The sequence below is a fragment of the Babylonia areolata genome, chromosome 11 (assembly GCF_041734735.1).
Source record: "Babylonia areolata isolate BAREFJ2019XMU chromosome 11, ASM4173473v1, whole genome shotgun sequence".
Taxonomy (NCBI): Eukaryota; Metazoa; Mollusca; class Gastropoda; order Neogastropoda; family Buccinidae; genus Babylonia; species Babylonia areolata.
In genome coordinates, this window is record NC_134886.1 from 15,924,856 (window position 1) to 15,945,334 (window position 20,479).

Below are 20,479 nucleotides of genomic sequence, written 5' to 3' on the forward strand. Positions count from 1 at the left end.
ACACACATGGACATACATAAATACACGCACGAGCACTCACACACACATGCGCGCACACACATTCACACGAGCAAACTCAAGTCTGGGCAATGAAAAAAATTGCTGATGAAATATTCCTGTTTTATAATTATAATACAAGATGGTTCACATCAAAGTTTCCCAACAGAGGAACATATTTTAAAAATAAATAAATAAATTCAGATATAAACCATCATGGCACATATTGTGTTGCCAACTCTTCTTTTTGGTTTCCCACTTGTGCCGATGGCGACAGGTGGACCACTTCAGTCACGGAAACGTGGCGACAGAAAATATATGGGTACAGACCCGGCCTAGCAACCCTTACTGCAAGATAACATTACTGGCTTTGAGGGTTATTCCCATGGGCGTTAGCTGCTTAGACGTTTGGGGAACCTGTTTGGCCACGCTTCTTGAGACCTTTACACACTGATAACTACGCTTTACCCCAGTACGACACACAGCGTATGATTGCCCACAGATAGTCCAGAGAAATCACATGCAGTTATTTACTTTGTCTTCTACGTTCGTGGGTTGCAACATGCTTGAGCACTTCTTGATACTGAGCAACAGCGAGCAAAGTCGATCTTGACCTCGTTTCAGTTGAGGGTGGGAGGGAGGAGCGGGCATGGGGAGTGGGGAGGCGGCGTGCATGCTGGGTATCATCATGTTTTTGTTACTACCAAACTCTGACATGGGTAACCGACTTTTTTTTTTATTTGCCTGTAGATGTGGAAGTGACCGTGTTCTTGTGCATTTAGGAGCAGATTATTGAGTGACCTGCAAATAAATAACAGATAAATAGAGAAGAAAACACGCCGACCAGGTCATGTAGAAAGAAAGAAGAAAAAAGACAGAAAGAAAGTACCGGAAGAACGAGTAAATACCATGGTATATACGTACAAATTCCCCGACACACACACACACACACACACACACACACACACACGCACGCACGCACGCACGCACACACGCATACACACACACACCACCACCACAACCACCACCACCACCCCCACACACACAGCACACACAAGTCTGTCTCTCCATCTCACCAGCCATGTCCTCCCCAGTATCCTTGTGGCAGAGGGGTGGCAGGACGGGGAACATGGTGGCCGGAGACACCTGCTGAGTCACGTTAGGCTGCTGCCAGAACGACTGCGGCAGCGCTCTCAGCTTCATAGGCAGCGGCTCTGGAATCAGAAATGGAATGGGTGACTGACTGGTTTACTGACTGATTGATCGGCAAACAGACTGACAAAACGGATGGCACTGCACCAGTATCGCAAAATAGGAACGCAAAAGAAAGGACATTATACATCACTATGCAGATAATACACACTGGATCAGAACTCGACTGCTTCCTTTACAGCCTTACAGTGTCAACACCTGTGCATGTCATTTGTTTCACGTGATTTTTTATTGTCATTACTCTTGGTTTTATGATGGGTACGTCGTTTATTTCACGTCATGTTTTACTGTCGTCATTACTCTCCGTCCTGTAAGGGACATGCTGTTGATTTCACGTCATGATTTATTGTCGTCATTACTCTTGGTCCTGTAATGTGCATGTCATTTGTTTCACGTCATGTTTTATTGTCGTCATTACTTCTGGTCCAGTGATGTGCACGTCGTTTATTACACGCGATAATTTTATTGTTGTCCTTACTTCTGGTCCAGTGATATACACGTCATTTATTACACGCGATGTTTTATTGTCGTCATCACTTTTGGTCCTACGCGATGTTTTAGTGTAGTCATTACTGTTGGTCCTGTAGTGTACACGTCATTTGTTACACGCAATGTTTCATTGTCATTACTGTTGGTCTTACGCGATATTTTATTGTCGTTATTACTGCTGGTCCTGTGATGTACACGTCATTTGTCACACGCGATGTTTTATTGTCGTCATTACTGTTGGTCCTAAACGATGTTTTATTGTCGTTAGAACTGTTGGTCTTGTGATGTGCACCTCATTTGTTTCACGCCATGTTTTATTGTCGTCATTACTTTTGGTCTTGCGATGTTCTGTTGTTGTCATTAATGTTGGTCCTGTGATGTACACGTCATTTGTTTCACGTCATGTTTTATTGTTGTCATTATTGTGATGTATACGTCTTTTGTTACACTACATGTTTTGTTTTTGTTGTTTTGTTTGTTTTGTTTGTTTGTTTGTTGCTGTTGTTTTTTTTAATTTTGGTCCTCATTATTGTTGGTCCACAGGGGTTAGATAAGAAATACGGATAATTTACTCAAGTATAGGTCGTTGTCCCTAATGAAATGGTGCAATTACATGATCATCAAACAAAACAAAACAAACATAAATATCCAGCATGTCATCAAATTGATCAATAAACAAACTTGAGTTGATCGCAGCCAGAACGCTTTAAATGATTGTTTAAATCGATTGACAAATTCCGTGCAGTTTGTTCATGCCCGATGCCATGAGATGAGTACTGTTAATCTACGCCGATGAGGGAATTTAGAGAATTGAAAGAAGGTCCACAACGTTGTACGAAATGAACTTCATTTTCGTTCTCCTTATTGCAGAATTTGCAAAGTAGATCAACCATCACATTATGTTCAGTAACGGGAATGGTGGTTTGGTGAAATGCTATGTCTTGCCGTTGAATATGTTAAGTGAAATGAAAGACAAAGGACAAGGGTGGGAAGTGGGGCATCTGTGTCTTTCTTTTGGATGCGTAATAACACTCTACCACTCACCTCACTCCACCCAATCCCTGCTTCCTCCAGAAACCCTTCCCATGCGACCACCCTCCCCCTCTTTCTCTCTTTCAGAACACACATGCGGGCGTTAAAAAAAGCCGCTTTTTTTTTTTGCTCACAGTGTTTTTCCTTGGGTGATATGACCGGGCACGAGTGGCTGTGTGAAATGCAGAGGATTCTCCATGACCAAAGGCCACACCCATGGACAGAAGAAATAAATAATGTTCAACGAACGACTGACACTGCTACGAGCAGTTACAATGAAGGATAATAATCAGCAGCAATTACTCACTTCGGGTTCTTTTCTGCTCGCTTTATAACCGCGGCATGCTTTTACTACAATATATATTCCACACCTATTTGCAGGTTTGTTCTTGAACTGCTGAGTAACGTTTGACCACTCTTCTATTGTTTGGACAGGTCCCACGCGATCCTAAAGCTCTACATAGTCACGCAAGTCTTGAATCAACACTGCGGTGTCGAACTTCAGAGACCTGGCCGGAGCACAAATACAGGTGAGCAATCTACCTGTTAAAGTGTGTTTTTCATCTGCTCTTCTTTACTTGTTTACAATGCTGTTTTCTTTATGAACCATCAAATTTCTGACCTGTGAAAATTACGTTGCGAAAGATACTTTGATAATTGAAAAAAGAAAAAGAAGAAGGAGAAAAAAAAAGAAAAAAAAAAAACACTGGAGGAATGAAGACCATGGAAATAGAAAACAACAGTGACAGCATTGCGCCGAGAGGTCTACTGCCTGGAATCTCAACAGTGAAAAAGGCCGTTTGTTGTATTAACTCGGAATCGAGTTTCGATTTCCCGATCAGTTTCACTGAGCAGATAATAACAACAACCACAACAACAACATCAACAACAACAACAATAATAATAATAATGCACATTTATATAGCGCGTTTCTCCAGAAATACTGCTCAAAGCGCTTTACATTTCATTCATAACTTCCTGCCTCCCCATCAACTTGATACTCCGATCTCCACGGGCACCTGCCCCAACCCCCACACACGGAAGCACGTGCCAGAAAACACGCAAATGAACATTGGAAACCACCCACCCACCCATGGCGCCCTCCAGAAAACGTCACATCCCTGCAACATGCATTCAGACACGCACACACATAAACGCACGGACGCTGACCAGGACCCCGCCACACACACACACGGCAAACAGCCTCTCCACAACAAAGCATGCACCCAACACCCTATCAGGGAAACTGAAAAACAAAAACCCAAAACAACTGCTGTTATTGCTGTTGGAAAAGATGTGTTTTCCGAGCAGACTTGAAATATTTCAGCGAGATAGAATGACGCACATGTTCTGGTAGTTTGTTCCACGATGATGGAGCCTGTAAAGAAAAAGACCTTTGACCCTGTTGTTTCTTCTTTACCATAGGGTTTTTTAAAAGCCTAGTATCAGAAGCAGAACGAAGGTGACGAGTTGGAATGTACACTTCAAGGGGGTCAGAGAGGTACCGAGGACCAGAGCTTGATAGGGCAGAAAACGTCAAAGCAGAAAGTTTGTATTCAATTCTTTTTGAAACTGGTAGTCAGTGAAGAGAGTTGAAGAGAGGAGTAACATGTTCAAATTTGGAGGATCTGAAAATAAGTCGAGCAGCATTGTTGTGAACTCTTTGAAGTTTATCCAGTGATGTTTTTGGAATGCTGCCAATATCAGAATTGCAGTAATCAATCCCAGACAAAACATATGCACAGACTAACATTTTGGTTGCTTCCATAAACAGGTAATGACGAATAAAACTAATTGTTCACAACTCAAGATAAGCTGATTTGCAAATGTTTGAAATGTGTTGCTGAAATGACTGACTGTGGTCAAGACAGACACCGAGGCTCCGCACTGATTTGGAGACAGGAATGACAGTATTGTTTACCAGAAAAGAATGAGGGAGAATCGGGTGGTTCATAAATTTCTTGGGGCAAGCAAGCAACAGTTCAGTCTTTGTAGTTTGTTTAAGGTCATCCAAGATTTCAAGCCTGTTATACGCTTTTGCATTTGTGTCATCAGTTTATCAGTTTCAGCAATAGTAGCCGACTGATAGAGTTGGGTGTCGTCAGCGAAGCTCTCGCGCGAGAGACAGTGACTGTTTATAACATCAGACAGTGGGGTAGCATATAGAATAAACAGAACAGGGCCAAGGACTGATCCCTGTGGGACACCAAATGATAACGGAGTTTCGTTAGAATAATTGCCATTTACACAGACAGTCTTGGTTCGATTCATTAAGTAGGACTGAAACCAGGAAAAAGCAAGATCGTTAATGCCAAAAGAATGTCATCGTATCAATTGTTGCAGTAGGATCTAAAAGAGCAAGAACTGAAATTTTCTCTTCGTCAAAACCGCACAGAATGTCGTTTACAATCTTCAGGAGTGCTGTTTCGGTACTGTGGCCTTGTCGGTAAGCAGACTGATGGTGGTCAAAAAGATCGTTCTGCTCTAGGTGCTTAAGAAGCTGGGAGAGAATGACTTTTTCTAACATTTTGGGAAGGAAGACAATTTTGAGACAGGTCTGTAATTTTTCAAAATCTTCTGATCTAAGGAGGGCTTCAGTTCTTTATGAGTGGACGCACAATTGCATGTTTAAAAACAGACGGAAGCAACCAGACAGAAGTGAATCATTAGCAACAAGAGTGATGTACGGAAGCAGGACATCAAGACAATCAAGGAAAACAGCTGAGGGGATGGGGTCGATTTTACAATACTTTTGCGCTGCATTTAAGCAGATTTTCCTTACAGTCTTTTCATCAGCCGGTTCAAACCGGAGGAGAAAAGACCCTTTGTAAACACGATCAGCTGCTGGTGAAACCAGGGGAACAACAGAGTCCAGATCTTTGATTATGACGATTAATTTAATCTACACCGGCCATGCTTCCTTATTCACCTACTTAATCCTCTGTCGTGGGTCTTTCAGACCAATACTCGCTACAAAGAAAAAATTATTTTGTAGTGCTTTCGAGTCCGTTCTCTATTTGTACACAGTGGGTCTTTTTGAAGACAACGTTTAATATGTAGGTGGGTGCGTGCGTGCGTGTGTGTGCATGTGTGTTTGTGTGCGCGCGCGCGTGTGTATGTGTGTGTGCATATGTGTGCACATGCGTGTGTGTGTGTGTGTGTTTAATAACCATTCAGCATACTTTATACTTGAAAACATTCTCAGCTGCTGTTTTGAAATTGTTGATGGAGATAATCTATTCTGTGTTTCAGTGTTTCACTTGAGAACCTTCTGAACTCTCTTGATTCCCGCTGTCGTCACATAGTAAAGATCACAAAAATGTGCACCAAACTCCTGGGAAACTAAAAATACTGTGTTCTGACTTGACTCATCTGCCTTCATTGCTGCAAATGGATCAGTTTCTGCTTGAAGTACATCCATACAAGTCACAATGGACATATCAGTTTCCAAACACACACACACACACACACACACACACAAAGCATACACGCACGCGCACGCGCCTCAAAGCACATCCATACAAATAGTAATATTCAGTTCCTCATCTGACCACGTATGAAACAGTACACATTATGACACAAACACACAGACATAAACACCTCTTTTCTGACACACAAGTGTCATGACATATTTCCAAATACATACACACACATTCTCAAACACACACACACGCACGCACACACACACACACACACACACACACACACACACACACACACACACGAGGGTGGATTTTCGTCAGTAAAACATTGTTGCGGATACACGTTCAACAAAAGAACAACTCGAACAAACGAACACACACACGGACTGCAGTAGCAAGCGGAATGTAAGGGAAGCAACATAGAGTCACGATGGTTTGAAATCCGAATTGCTGATAAACAGCTGCTCAACACTGGAAACCGTTCATTAACTGATCAAAGAAAGCAATAACCGAGTTTTGAAAAGGCATGTACTGTGTATTCAGTCCGCAGCTGTAGGACTTCAAACCGACCATGCTACACCTTTCCACTGGGCATGTCCAACTAGCATATGTCACACAGTTCTCATGTTTCGCAGCGGCTTGTGTATGCGTTTACAGTTCACTGGAAATAGAAGACAAATAAACAACTAGTGACATCGAAAACATACACAGTTTCCACTGCTATTGAAGTCGACAAAATTGTTAATTTGAAAAATACACGCATGATATGATGCATGTAAAAGGAAAAAAAATCCCATTTTCACTTAGTTGACTGAAGCAGAATGCATGAAAGATTTTACCGTTCCAAAAAACCAGGTCACACCAATACTCCAACAACACACACACACACACACACACACACACACACACACACACACACCTGTGCTACTTGAAAAATGTCCGCCTAACTTGATCCATCTGGCTTCAATGTCGCAAAAAGGATCTGTTTCACAGATACCTGCGCTCCGCTTGAAAGCTCACCGACATCATACTCCCCTTTCTGACCGCGTATGAAACAGCATACAATGTGATGCAAACACTCACAGACATCAACACACTCACATACTGAAACATAAGTTTAATTACGTATTTCCAAATACATACACACACATCAAACTCTCTCTCTCTCTCTCTCTCTCTCTCTCTGTGAACTACCTCTCTGTTGAGAGACAAAGACAGAGACAGGGGTTATATTTGTAGTAAATGTTCTGCATTTTATTTTAAGGAAATCATTTATTCTAACTTTAGTGAACTTATCAAATCAGTTAAGTAAAACTTTGATATCTTTATGATTTAGTTTAAGTTTTAAAAGTTGTCAACCCCTGTCTCGTCTTTGGGGAAACTAAAAAGCCACTGTTAAAACCGACTCATTTCCTGTTACGATTTCTTTGTGTTTGAAGTTTGATTTACGTCCTCCATGCCCCCAAAACATGTTCCAGGATTGATTTAATCAAGTTGTTGAACCTTATATATTTCCATTTCCTCAGTCTTGTCGCGGCGTTGCAACTTGCTGGACTACAAATAACGTGACTTCGGTTTCATATCCAGTGTGTTCAGCATGTTACTGACAAATACACGTGTTCTTTGGGTGCACAGAAAGAGACAGAACACACACACACACACACACACACACACACACACACACAGGGAGCTGGGGGTGGGGGTTTCCAAACACACACACACACACCACACACACAGGGAGCTCCGGGGGGGGGGGGGCAATACACGCAAAAGAAACGTGGTTTGGGGGTTGTTTTTATTGTTTTGGTTTGGTTTTTTGGTTGTTTTTCAGTCACGTTTTCGACTGAAGGCGGCGAGCACGCTGGAACAAAGTTCGTGTGAGTGTGTGTGTGTGTGTGTGTGTAAAACAGAAACAGAGGGAGTGAGACAGACTGGGTGAGAGACACCACGACGGACAGAGTGTGTGAGTGTGTTTGAATTTTGTAGAAATAAATGCATACTGGTTATCTGAATGCATATCAAGTGTGTATGGGTACAAAACCCAATAAAGTAGTCGCGCATGCGTATGTCATTCCACCACGACCTGCTCTGAGCGAAGAAATCGCAGACTGCGTGTGCCAAGTCATAATCAGTTGTCTTGACTGCAGTTTGCTCCGGTCGACGCCCGCCTACGCGCAGTGTGTGTGTGTGTGTGTGTGTGTGTGTGAAATCATTATTTTGTAGTAATTTATCCTCCACACTCCTCATTAAGGAGTGAAATGATAATAAAAACTTGAAACGTGTGTTAGTGTGTGTGCGCGCGTGCGTGTGTGTGGCCTGGTTTCTCGCCTACCGACGCTCACAGTCCCACAGGTGCAGATACTGCCACGTGTTGGACGGCCTCGGCATGTGCAGGTTTTTTCTTCGGAGCTCCGTCTCCTAGGGGGACTTCCAGCCAAGGATAAGAGCTCCCCCTGCCCTTTGGTCATCCTCTTCCGCCTTCACAGCCGTTGGGAAAGGTTTCCTCCTCCGCCTGGTCCGTCGTTGGGAGACTTCACATGCGGCAGGTAGTACTGGGTTACATGGTACCAGCAGCAAGGGCTATGCCCCTGACCTGACCTACAGAGACAGAGACGACAGACCAGACAGACGCACAGCGCTCATTGCTAGAATGCTTGATCGCTACCATAGCAGCCCTGAGCGAAACCAGGTTTGCGGGTGAAACCCAGTTGGAGTAAGTTGGAGGAGGCTACACTTTCTACTGCATTGGGAAGCCAGATGGCACCCCAAGAACCTCAGGCGTGGGCTTTGCCACACGAACCAAACTTGCACGACAGCTTGACAGCCTTCCACAAGGGATAAACGACAGATTGATGACCCTGCGTCTGAAGCTGTCCAAGGATCGCTTCGCCACAGTCATCAGCTGCTATGCCCCGACGATGACCAACCCTGATGACATCAAAGAAGCTTTCTACGAGGAGCTCAGCCGCACCATTTCAGCGGTAGACAGAAAGGACAGGCTGATCATCCTTGGGAACTTCAATGCCCGCGTCGGCGTGGACTTTTCCTCGAGGCCAAAAGTCCTAGGACAGCATGGCACCGGCAAGTGCAACTCCAACGGACTGCTTTTGCTCTCGCTCTGTGCGCAGCATGGACTGACCATCACCAACACCCTCTTCCAACAAGCGGACAAGTACAAGAACACATGGATGCACCCCCGCTCCAAGCAATGGCACATGCTGGACTATGTGATTGTCCGGCAGAGGGACAGAGGTGATGTTTCCACTATACACTGCATGAGAGGAGCAGTCTGTTGGTCGGACCATCGCCTGGTACGCAGCAAGATGAACATCAGACTTGCACGCAAGCTCCAACCAGCAAGGCAGAAACCCCATAGGAAGCTGAACATCCACTGCCTCCCTATCACCAAGGACGTGCTGCAGCAGCAAATCCAAGTAGCTCTCCAAAAAATTCCTGCATCGACTGATGTAGAAGAGGTATGGAGCACCTTTAGAGATGCTGTGTACACAGCAGCAGCTGACACACTCGGCTTTGTACAGAGGAGCCACAGAGACTGATTTGACGAGAACGACTCTGAAATCTCCAAGCTCCTGAACACACTGCATATACGGCATCAGGATCACATTTCCAATAAAGACTGCCAGAGGAAGGAGAACCAGTTCTTGGAAACCAAGCAACTCGTACAGAAGAGGCTGCGTGAGATGAAGAACACCTGGTGGGATAGAAACTCCGGAGCTTCAGTCCGCTGCTGATGCTCACGACATGAAGACCTTCCATGATGGTCTCCGAGCTGTGTATGGGCCGAGAGTCACAGGATCAACCCCTGTCCGAGCCTCGGACCAGACCACCCTCCTGACAGACAAGAAAGACATCCTTGCCCACTGGGCAGAGCACTTCAACACCCTCCTCAACAGGGACTCGTCCGTATCTGACGAGGCAATTGCAGCCCTCCCACAGCTACCAGTCAATGACTCGCTAGCTGCCCCTCCCACCAAGGTCGAGACCCAGAAGACCCTGAAGCTGACAACGTCAGGAAAAGCACCAGGAGCGGATGGAATCCAGGCTGACATCTACAAGTATGGAGGCGAGGTGCTGACAGACAAGCTGACCGCCCTGTTCCAGTCTATCTGGGAGAGAGGGGAGGTCCCCCAGGATTTTAAGGATGTTTCTATTGTCCACATTTACAAACGGAAGGGAGACAAAACATCCTGCTATAACCACTGTGGAATCTCTCTCCTCTGCATCGCCGGCAAGATTTTCGCCCGCATCATACTGAACAGACTAGTTGACCATGTCTCCAACACAGTCATCCCTAAAGCACAGTGCGGCTTACGCTCAGGCAGGGGAACATGTGACATGGTGTTTGCTGTACGCCAGATGCAAGAGAAGTGCCGTGAGCAGAACAAGGAGCTCCACATGGTCTTTGTAGACCTGACTAAGGCCTTTGACATGGTGAACCGCCATGGTCTGTGGAAGATCCTCCTAAAGTTCGGCTGCCCAGAGAGCCTAATCCAGCTGATTGCGTCTTTCCACAATGGCATACAAGCGAGAGTACAGGAAAATACTGACATGTCGGATCCGTTCCCTGTGGTAAATGGAGTGAAGCAGGGCTGCGTCTTGGCACCCACACTGTTGTCCATTCTCTTCTCTGCCATGCTGATTGACGCCTTCCAAGACTGTGACCGGGGCATCTACATTCAGTTTCGCACAGATGGCAAACTTTTCAACTTGTGGCGACTCCATGCCAGGTCCAGGGTGTTTGAGGCACTGATGAGAGAGTTCCTCTTCGCTGGTGACTGTGCACTTGCTGCACACACCCATGAGGACATGCAGTTCATTATGCAGTTCATTATGCCACCACCAGCCTCAGCAAGACCGGGTCCATGTACCAACCGGCTAGCTCACAGAACGCCAGTGCCTCCCCCCCCCCCATCCCCCCACACCTGGGCAACACCCTATGCAGCAACGGAACCCTTGATGCAAAAGTGATGCTGCGCATTGCCAAGGCTAGCTCCGCCTTTGGCAAACTCAACAACAGGCTGTGGAACAACAAAGGCATCAGTCTCAGCACCAAGATGAAAACCTACAGAGCTGTTGTGCTGACCACCGTGTTGTACTGTTGTGAAACACGGACGACCTATCGCCGTCACATTCAACAACTTAAGCAGTTTCACCAGAGATGCCTACGAAAGATCCTCGGCATAAAGTGGCAAGACAGGGTCTCCAGCCTCCAGGTCCTAGAGAGGAGCGGCCTGCCCAGCATCGAAAGCCTGCTGATCCAGTGCCAGCTACGCTGGACAGGACACGTTGTCCGCATGACAGACAACAGGATCCCGAAGATGCTTTTGTATGGCCAGCTGAAGGAAGGCCACCGTGAACTTGGAAGACCCTGCAAGCGCTTCAAGGACACATTGAAGACAAACCTCAAAGCCTGTGACATAGACATCGCTTCCTGGGATAATGATGCCCTTGACCGCTGTCGCTGGAGGATGCTGTGCTCTAGTAGCATAAAGACGTTTGAAAACAAGAGAATACTGGCCACTGAGGAGAAGCGTGAGCGAAGGAAGCAGGGCTCAACTTCTGGAGACGTTTTCCCTTGCAACACCTGTGGGAAGTGCTGCGCATCCAGAATCGGCCTCTTCTCCCATATGAGGACACACACCGACAGATAAGCCTGCCTGCCTACTCATCCGTCGGACCGACGGGAGACTCCATAACGTAACATAACATGCGTGTGTGTGTGTGTGTGTGTTGTGTGTGTGTGTGTGTGTGTGTGTGTGTGAAATCATTATCAGGGCACTGATGAAATCATTAGTTTTGTAGTAACTCATTCTACATACCCCAGTATGAGTGAAAGGATAATCAAAACTTGAAACATGAAACGCAGCGCGCGCGCGCGCGCGCGTGTGTGCGTGTGTATCTGTGTGTGTGTGTGTGTGTGTGTGCGTGTGCGTGCCTGTTAACATGTCTCCTTGCTGGTGTCTCATCAGTTTTGTAAGCGGGAAATTTCAGGAACAAAAGAAAACAAAATCAAAAAATGTCAATGAGACTCAGTCATTTGTTTGAACCTGTGTTTTGATATCAACAGAAAACATAACAAAAAATACAAAAACAAATTGTCAAGGGGATATTTGTTTGAAACTGTATTTGATATAAACAAACACATACTTTAAAAACTAAGCGTGTAACTAACACCGATCATATTGTGCCTCATCTATAGAAATCTTTCGAGCCTCCCTAATCCAGTCACCGACCCTACCCCTACGCCGCCCCCGTCCCCCCGTCCCCACCCGCCTTCTCCATTCCCCCTCTACCACCACCCCAACCCCCCCAAAAATTGAACAAATTCAGGATAAAAGAGTTGCCATTTAACGCTGGGGGGGGGGGGGGGGGGGGGGGCTAGTTTTACAATGCACAGCTGCTGCTGTTCACTGCCCGCGCTGTGCACTGGAAGTTTCATATTCAGACTGTTGCTGAAGCTGATGCTGCTTGTGCTACGGGCCCAGTGCTGCTACAACAGCCGGTATTATTGCACAGGACTAAATTATATTTATGCTTTGTCTTCGTGCGTTAACTGCTGATCTATCTATCATCGCATTGATCTAGGCACCCAAATATACAGACATATATATATATATAGATACAGTGCGCTGGAGGAGTAACACGGACACATTCGGCTGCTTCAGAAGAACACAGGTACACAAACATCTGGCTTGTCGTTGGCTGCTTCAGTTATCTGAGTGCACTTCAGTTTGAAAATTGTCGTTGAATATCAAACATCCAGAATGTTATTCTGATGCCATTGTTGTGCGAGTGATCACTGCCTGTCTGATATCAGTTTGAAGACTGTTGAGGTAGGTATGGACGTAAATGTTACTTCAGTTTAACACTGTTTGACTGATGTTCCCATATAATATACATAAGAACTCTCTCGAACTCTCTCTCTCTCTCTGTCTGTCTGTCTCTCTCTCTCCCTCTCCCTCCATCATCACCATAACTGAGCCTTCATCGTCTTGATTTTTTATATCCTAATTAACATGGGCGTAATTGTCGTTATATAAGGAGCAGAACGGAGCGGCAGCAACGACAGAAAAAGCAACAGCAGCAATAGCGCCAGTAGTAGCATTACCAGTTATGTATAAAGTAATTATGCATCTCTTTTATGTTCAGTGACTTCAACTGAAACGATTATATTTTTTACGTCACCATGGACAGTCGATCATAATATTCCTGGTCAAGCTAACTGCAAAAACCATCTCAAATCTGAAGAAACGTGCCTCTTTACGGTAGAATCGTACGTCTGAGATTCTTTCAGTCATAGACTCGGAAATAAGCAGCACGTGCGTCAGGGTTTTTCCCTCACACATAAAGCTACAATGTCTTTTGCTCTCCATCATAATGTCGTTTTTTGTCTTCTCTCTCCGGCTTTTTTTTATGGTGTTGCGCACGTGCTTGTGTATGCGTGAGTGCGTGTGTGCATGCGCGCATGTGTGCGTGTGTGTGTGCGCGTGTGTATGTGTGTGCGTGCGTGCATGCGTGTTTTAAGTCACAGAAACAGTGTGGTTAGACTCAAAGAGAGTCTCAAACCAGTCTGATCAAAGAAGCCACACAACCTGCTGACTGTTCTATTTCATATGCTGTTGGTAGAACTTTAGAGATTGCGTGATGTCAGACGACGCACATGATTTATAAAGTAACGTCAAATGGCTGCACACATAATTACAAAGTAACATGAATGATTGTGAACATCACCATCAACGCTCTCGTCAAGATTCATTGACAATGGGTAACAATCGGCAAGAAAATTGCACATGATTGAGGCCGGCTTTCCTTCGTTTCTCGTTCATAATCACAATCACTCAGAAGATTAAAAACACTGTCTTTGAGACCGAATACGAGAACATGCCGTGGCGCTATGAGGTTAGCGCAACAGCGCTTGACTTGATACCATTTCACGTGAAAGGGAAGAACAAAAGGATGCGCCACATATGCCTAAAGGTACACGCAAGTCCTCCATGAATAATGAAACCTGATAAGTTTAACAACAACAAAGGATGAGAAGATACACACTGCGAATTTTTGTGTGTTTTATTTGGCGTTTTTTTGTTTGTTTTTATCTTTTCTTTTCTTTGTCTTTTTCTTTTGATTGTTTTTCAATACGCGTGTCTATAAACCGTTCGATCGCCATTTGATCAATCAGCGTATGTGAAAAATTTGGTTTATGTATTATGATTGGCTTGCAGACATGGTCATTTTCTAGTGGTTTACATATATCTCATACATCTGATTACTGCTGGAGACTAGTTTAACCATCTGAATGATGCGTCTAACTTTACAGCACATGGGAGTCCCATTAATGATGATGTTTCATTTGACTGCGTATGTGATACTAATGATAGTAATATTGCTAAATGGCTGAGGATGAAATAAAATGAGTGATCAAATCATAAAAAGATCAAAAAGGTGCTAGACCAGATGGTATGACAGGTGAGTTTGCAAAACAAAAACGTTAAAAATATCATTGTTCCTTTTCTGGCAAAATTGAATTATGTAGATATGTAGTATAAGATGCTGACCATGGTGTTCTGGATATGTTGTTTTTGTTTGATGATACTGATATTATTACATGAGTGTGGTGATTTAAACACAAGGACTTCCAGATGTTTCTATGACTTTCTGGATGAAAATAAGTAGCCTAAACACATAGAAAAGATTATAATAACCATTTGCAACTTGGACTATAAAATGAATGTGAGACTATAAAATGAATGTGAACGGTTCCTGAAAAGTTGTCATTATCAATCAATGTTCTATTAGAAAATTAACCTGTGTAATTGATGTATGTTTGCCTCCATCAGTTAGGGGCCTTGGTCTTATTTGAATAATACCAACCTCTCTCTCTCTCTCTCTCTCTCTCTTATTCCTAATTTTATTTTGTCCTTTTATTTTTGACACAGTATTGTGGGTATATGTAACGCGAATTCAAAAGTTATTTTTCAGTTTCTCGCCCTGCGTAGTCTCTCAAAGGGCGAAGGCTGTGTGTTTAGTAAGCATCGCCAGTGCTTCATCTCATATCCTTGAAAATGAAGATTTTTGTCTTGTCTTGTCATATGTCTGTCTTTCTCTCTCTGTGTATGTGTCTCTTTAACTTGTGACTGCCATGATGGTTATCTGTTTCACAACATAACACCAAACTAATATATCAATATATTGTTTTTGCTACAGTTATAAATAGGAATGTGTCGACAGTTTTCATCCAGAGAAAAAAACATGAGTCAAAACGACAGAATACATTGATGGCGTGCAATACATCCCTGCGTGCCAGATCACCCGTTTCCAAACTCCTCACCCCTCCCTTTCCCACCCCCTACCCCTCACCACATCTACCACAACCCTCCGCCCTCCATTCCCCCCACAATCAACCGCCCTTCCAGTCAGCTACACCCACCCCACCCCACCCCACCCCACCTCCATTCCCCCAGTCAAAGCCAAAATCAATAGCTGTGCTCATTGCCGTTTCCTGAGGGATCGTCTTGTGGAGTGGAGTAGGCCAATATTCGGCCCGTCTTCTTGCTGTTTCTGGCGGTGCTGCTTCGCTGTGTCTTTGCATGCGTGTGTGTGGTCTGAGTGCACTGTTGCGGATGTGGGTTTGTTTTGTGAGTGGATGCCATCTCAAGAGGGTGAGTCGTTTGCTTGGTCAGCTTTCTGCCCAATGTACAGTGTCGTGTTGTGTTGTATTCTTTTGGATTACATGTGTTGTATCTTGTTATTGTTCTGATGGTCATAATCGGACACGACTATCATACACCTGTGTGTATGTTGCTATAATACATTGTACCGTCTTGTATTAATGTACTTTTTTTTCTGCACGGCACTACTGTATTGTGTTGTACTGTACTGTTGTATTATACTGTACTACACTGCATTCTACAGCACTAAACTGTGCAGTATTGTGCTGCATTAAATTATATTACACTGCATTGTGCTGTATTGTAGTGTGCTGAACTGATTTGCATCCATTGCATACTTTGCACTCTTTTGCATTAGACTGTATTATATTTATTGTATTGTGCTGTGCTGGACTGCATCGTAATCACAACAGATTTATCTGAGGGAAATTCGGTCTACGCACCCCTAGGAAAGCGATTCGCCACTGTGCAGCGCCACCCTTTTTCTCTTGTTTTCTCTGCATGTGTTTTGGGTTTTTCCGCAGATATATTTTATTGCCGTGTATTTAGTGCATGTTGCAATGCGGAGCCTCAGTTTATAATCTGGTCCAGAACATTACCGGACACGGATTTTTCACTGATGATCAAAACTGAGCAGTCAGTTTTGTAGCTGATGAAGTGTAGCTCCACAAGCACCAATGTAGCGAAGCGCAGTGTTGTGTTGCATAATTTGTATGCATCAGTGTAGTGTATGTAGTGTAGCATAGTAAAACTTCTTACGCTTCGGATAATGTATTGAAGATTAGCGCAACACGCTGTAACGTAGCTCTAAATAATCTCGAAGTGAAAAAACAATAAATTAGAAAGAAGGGTAGCGTTGTGTGATATTGAGTAATTTTGCAATTATATATAAGTACAGTGTAGTTCACAGCAATCTAAGTGTCTGTGATATAATGTAAATTAGTGTAATCTAGTATAGTGTGGCATGCTATGGTGCACTGTGGTTTTATCTCGTGTTGTTGACAAGTCAGAAGGATGATGAACTTGGGCAATTTGTCCCTTGTTATCATTCGTGTTACTTCTTGTATTGTTCTGTCTATCGGGAGTTCAGTGATAAATTATAATCAGTTATTTCACATCGGAGTGTTTGCATTATCTGCTTAAAGAAAAAAAGGACTACACTTGTCCATCTGTGACCAGGTTTATATATATGTGAAGACATGCTCTTGTTTTTGTGAATTTAGTTTTTAATTCAACAGTCGCTTCGACGTGGATTTTTGCAATACCACACGGTGTTCCCTGTGTCTCTCTTTTCTTCTTCTTCACCTTCGATGTCCTGTGCTTTTCTTCTTCTCGTCCTCTGTCTTCTAATGGCGCTGGCAATTCATGTGTGCACAATTACCATTTTGCTTCTTTATTTCTCTGTACAGAAAGCCTGACGTCCGCTCAGTCGACTCTGGAGAGCATGTCTTTCGTCCGTTTTCCTGATGCCGCCGGCAAGACGTTGCTCCTGGTGGAGTATGGAGATGAACCGTACCTGGCCGCCCCGGACCTCTCTCCTGAGGTCATGGAGGACATCCACAATATCCCCATCCGTGACGATGATATCATCCTCTGCTCCTACCCCAAAACTGGCTGCCACTGGCTGTGGGAGATGGCGCGTCTGTTGCGTGCAGGGACCACTGAAGTGGAGGCGGTGGAGAAGGAAAAGTACATGGTGGAGTTCACCCACCAGGACGAACTTCTCAAACTGCCTCCAAAGAGGATCTTCAACACCCACGTGTTCTTTCGTCAGCTGCCTCAGAAGGTGCAGGACGGTAAGGTAAAAATTCTCTTCATTTACCGGAACCCTAAGGACGTGGCTGTCTCTTTCTACAACCACCACCGCAAGCTGACCGAGTATGAATACCAAGGGGAGTTCGCCGACCACTTCACAGAACTGTTCCTCAAAGGGAAAACCGACTATGGAGATTTCTTCACCTATACCAGAGACTGGGAGAGAGTGATGGACAGCAGACCCAACCTCCCCATCTTCGTGCTGTCCTACGAAGAACTTCAGGCCGACACCTTCAACAAAGCCAAAGAGCTGGCCAAGTTCCTGGGGTCTTCAGCAGATGATGACATCATCCGTGACATCGTGGACAAGTGCTCCTTTGGCAGCATGCAGGAACGTAAGGGCAAGGAGTGGACAGACGTCTATGGAGAACCAGTCATGTACAGGAAGGGCAAAGTGGGAGACTGGAAGAACTGGTTCACTGTGGCCCAGAGCGAGATGATGGACCAGCTTATCGAGAAAGAGATGAAAGGGTCCAGGTTCAAGTTCCAGTACACGCTATGAAGTACAATGAAAGCACTTCCTTAAACATACATATGTGTATGTGTATAACCACGCGCGTTTGTATACAAATTTCTCTCTCTCTCTCTCTCTCTCTCTGAACACAAATAATACACAGACTGGAAACAGAAAAAGCATTCATGAACACAGAAAAGGCATTCTGGAAAAAGAAAGGAGTTTAAAAACTGTAACAAACTGTGCACATACAAATGAACTGAATATTGAACAAGAAAACTACATAAAAATGAGTAAGGCATACACAAAGTAGAAAGGTTGACAAGAAAACATAAATGCATACAACGGGGAAACCTCAAAAAGCAAAACAGCTGCGAATAAATGTATCTGTACCGCGTGAGTTTTAGAACGCCAAGTTTGCTTTTGCAGCGAGCCTATGTTTACCATTATGCATCTCAAGCTGTTTCGATTGCTGAAATTTCACACCTTGTAATCATGGCCGCAAATATTGTGCTATACTGATCACAGTTGTGGGATTGTTTCAGGGACGGTAAATCACTGAAACTTTCATCACAATATTTCACACTGGCTTGCAGTAGGCTGCACACTTCGTGTACTGGTCTTGATTACATATTCTTTTCATTATTCTCTAAATAACGTAACCAGATCATCTGACGCAGTCCTTTGTATGTTTCAAATAGACTGGTGAGTTGGGTTCATAAAACTGGCATGAGTCTTTTGTTTCTTCATACTTCTTATTTTCAAACAACAAAAAAATCACAAGTTGCTGATGTACTGGTAGGCACAAAATGATTTGTAGTTGTAAAAAGGTGTTGTTTTATGTGGTTCGATTCTTATAGAAGAGAGAGGGGAAAAGAGACAGGGGGATATAGGATTGACTAATCATGCACTCACTCACTCTCTCCTCACATCAATAGCAGGGCCACATGGAGTGGTTTTTATAGAGTGTTTACTTTACAATACAGCACACAGTAAAAAGATCATCCTACACCTAAAGCAGCACCTATAAGCAGCACACAGCCCAACAGGGATTTCCTTGTTCCTCACATCACTGATCAGTCAGTCACCCTGTGTCAGTCAGTTCTTCTGGGAGACAGCTAAGAACTGGCTGTGCTGACTGGTTTTATCCCTTCCCCCAACATACTGTGTATACTAATGCAAGCTACAGAATGATCTGATTGGCTACAATTCAACCCACTTGTCTATACACATTCTATGATGACAAGTTCACCCGTTTACGTCACAAAGAGATTGAGGAGACAGGACAATACAACTCTGGGCCTGTTAGCCGGCTTGATCAAAGTTTGCATTAGCATAAATTCTTCCTAGCTTACGTTCCGAAGTCCCGCCATCTACATCAGCCATGGTTGTGAACGGGGAGAAGGGGAACGACTTGAAAGACAGGCCGCCACATGGGATATTCCGACATGCCGTGCTCGTCCGTTTCGAACACAGGGATGGTGGCAGACATCACGTAACTGCACGTATTCCTATAGCTGGGGCGGGTGACGCGGCGTCGCTGACCAAAGAGGGCCGACTAGGGAGTAGGGGTGAGGGAGGGTGAAAGGAGGGAGGGTGGCGCAGTGTCGGCACGACCTCAAAGACTGGACTTTGGATGGCGCGGGAAGGGAGATAAGAAGGAGGGGGGGTGGGGGGGGACGAAGGGATGGGGAGGGAAGGGGGACAGAGTGCAGGTGGTGGGGGGTGACACTGCTGGCACACTATAACACCCACCCCCCCCCCCCCCCGGCTTTTGAATGCAATGTCCTCATTGCTGCTGACCACATGCTGACCACTGCCGTCATCAATTAATGCTAACGGGGAGATTGGTTCTCTAACCCAAAAATTAGCAAAAACAAAACATGTGTAAATGAGAACATTACAGGACAAAAGAAACCACCAAAAATTAAACAATTCAAAAAAATAAAGCTGTACATAATACCATAACCCAGAAAAACATACAAAAAAAAAATCAAACAGAGAGGTACACAACGCAAAAATCAACACAGAGTTCCAGCTGACACACATCAGTGACCACAAATCCTGGAATGAAGGAAAACAACAACATAGCATGACATACACAATTTTCCTCATTTCCAGTATTCTCCTAGCAGGCTACAGCTACAATTTTAGCCCATGCTGGATGGCTAACCTTACCCCTACAGGTTGACCCTGACAGTTTCCCAACCCTGTCAGTCTGAGCTAGCACCCTGGCACCCATCCATGTCCTATGCACCCCAGGCTTCGGATGAGACCTGGTGCTAGTCTCACACAACCCGGTTACCACCGGTCTGTGTGACTGTCCTGGAGACCTGACTGCATCCTGGCAGTCTCCATCACCTGTGCCC

At 44.6% G+C, this 20,479-nt stretch overlaps 2 protein-coding genes across 3 annotated transcripts in view; one reads left to right on the top strand and one right to left on the bottom strand.

The window, feature by feature from the left end:
• LOC143287572 (uncharacterized) overlaps positions 1-20,479 on the bottom strand; it is an 80,677-nt gene that overhangs the window by 19,230 nt on the left and 40,968 nt on the right. The window contains exon 2 of the mRNA XM_076595669.1: positions 1,074-1,211. Within this exon, the coding sequence (XP_076451784.1) occupies positions 1,074-1,211 (138 nt within the window). The remainder of the gene's footprint in view (positions 1-1,073; positions 1,212-20,479) is intronic.
• On the top strand, positions 12,973-19,756 carry LOC143287573 (sulfotransferase 6B1-like). 2 transcript variants are annotated; one of them, XM_076595671.1, is made up of 2 exons: positions 12,973-13,006; positions 17,251-19,756. In XM_076595671.1, the coding sequence occupies exon 2, from the start codon at positions 17,286-17,288 to the stop codon at positions 18,156-18,158; it is 873 nt and encodes a 290-aa protein (XP_076451786.1). In that variant the 5' UTR covers positions 12,973-13,006; positions 17,251-17,285; the 3' UTR covers positions 18,159-19,756. The 2 variants fall into 2 exon arrangements, with proteins under 2 accessions (XP_076451786.1, XP_076451785.1); XM_076595670.1 differs by lacking the exon at positions 12,973-13,006 and adding an exon at positions 15,720-15,832.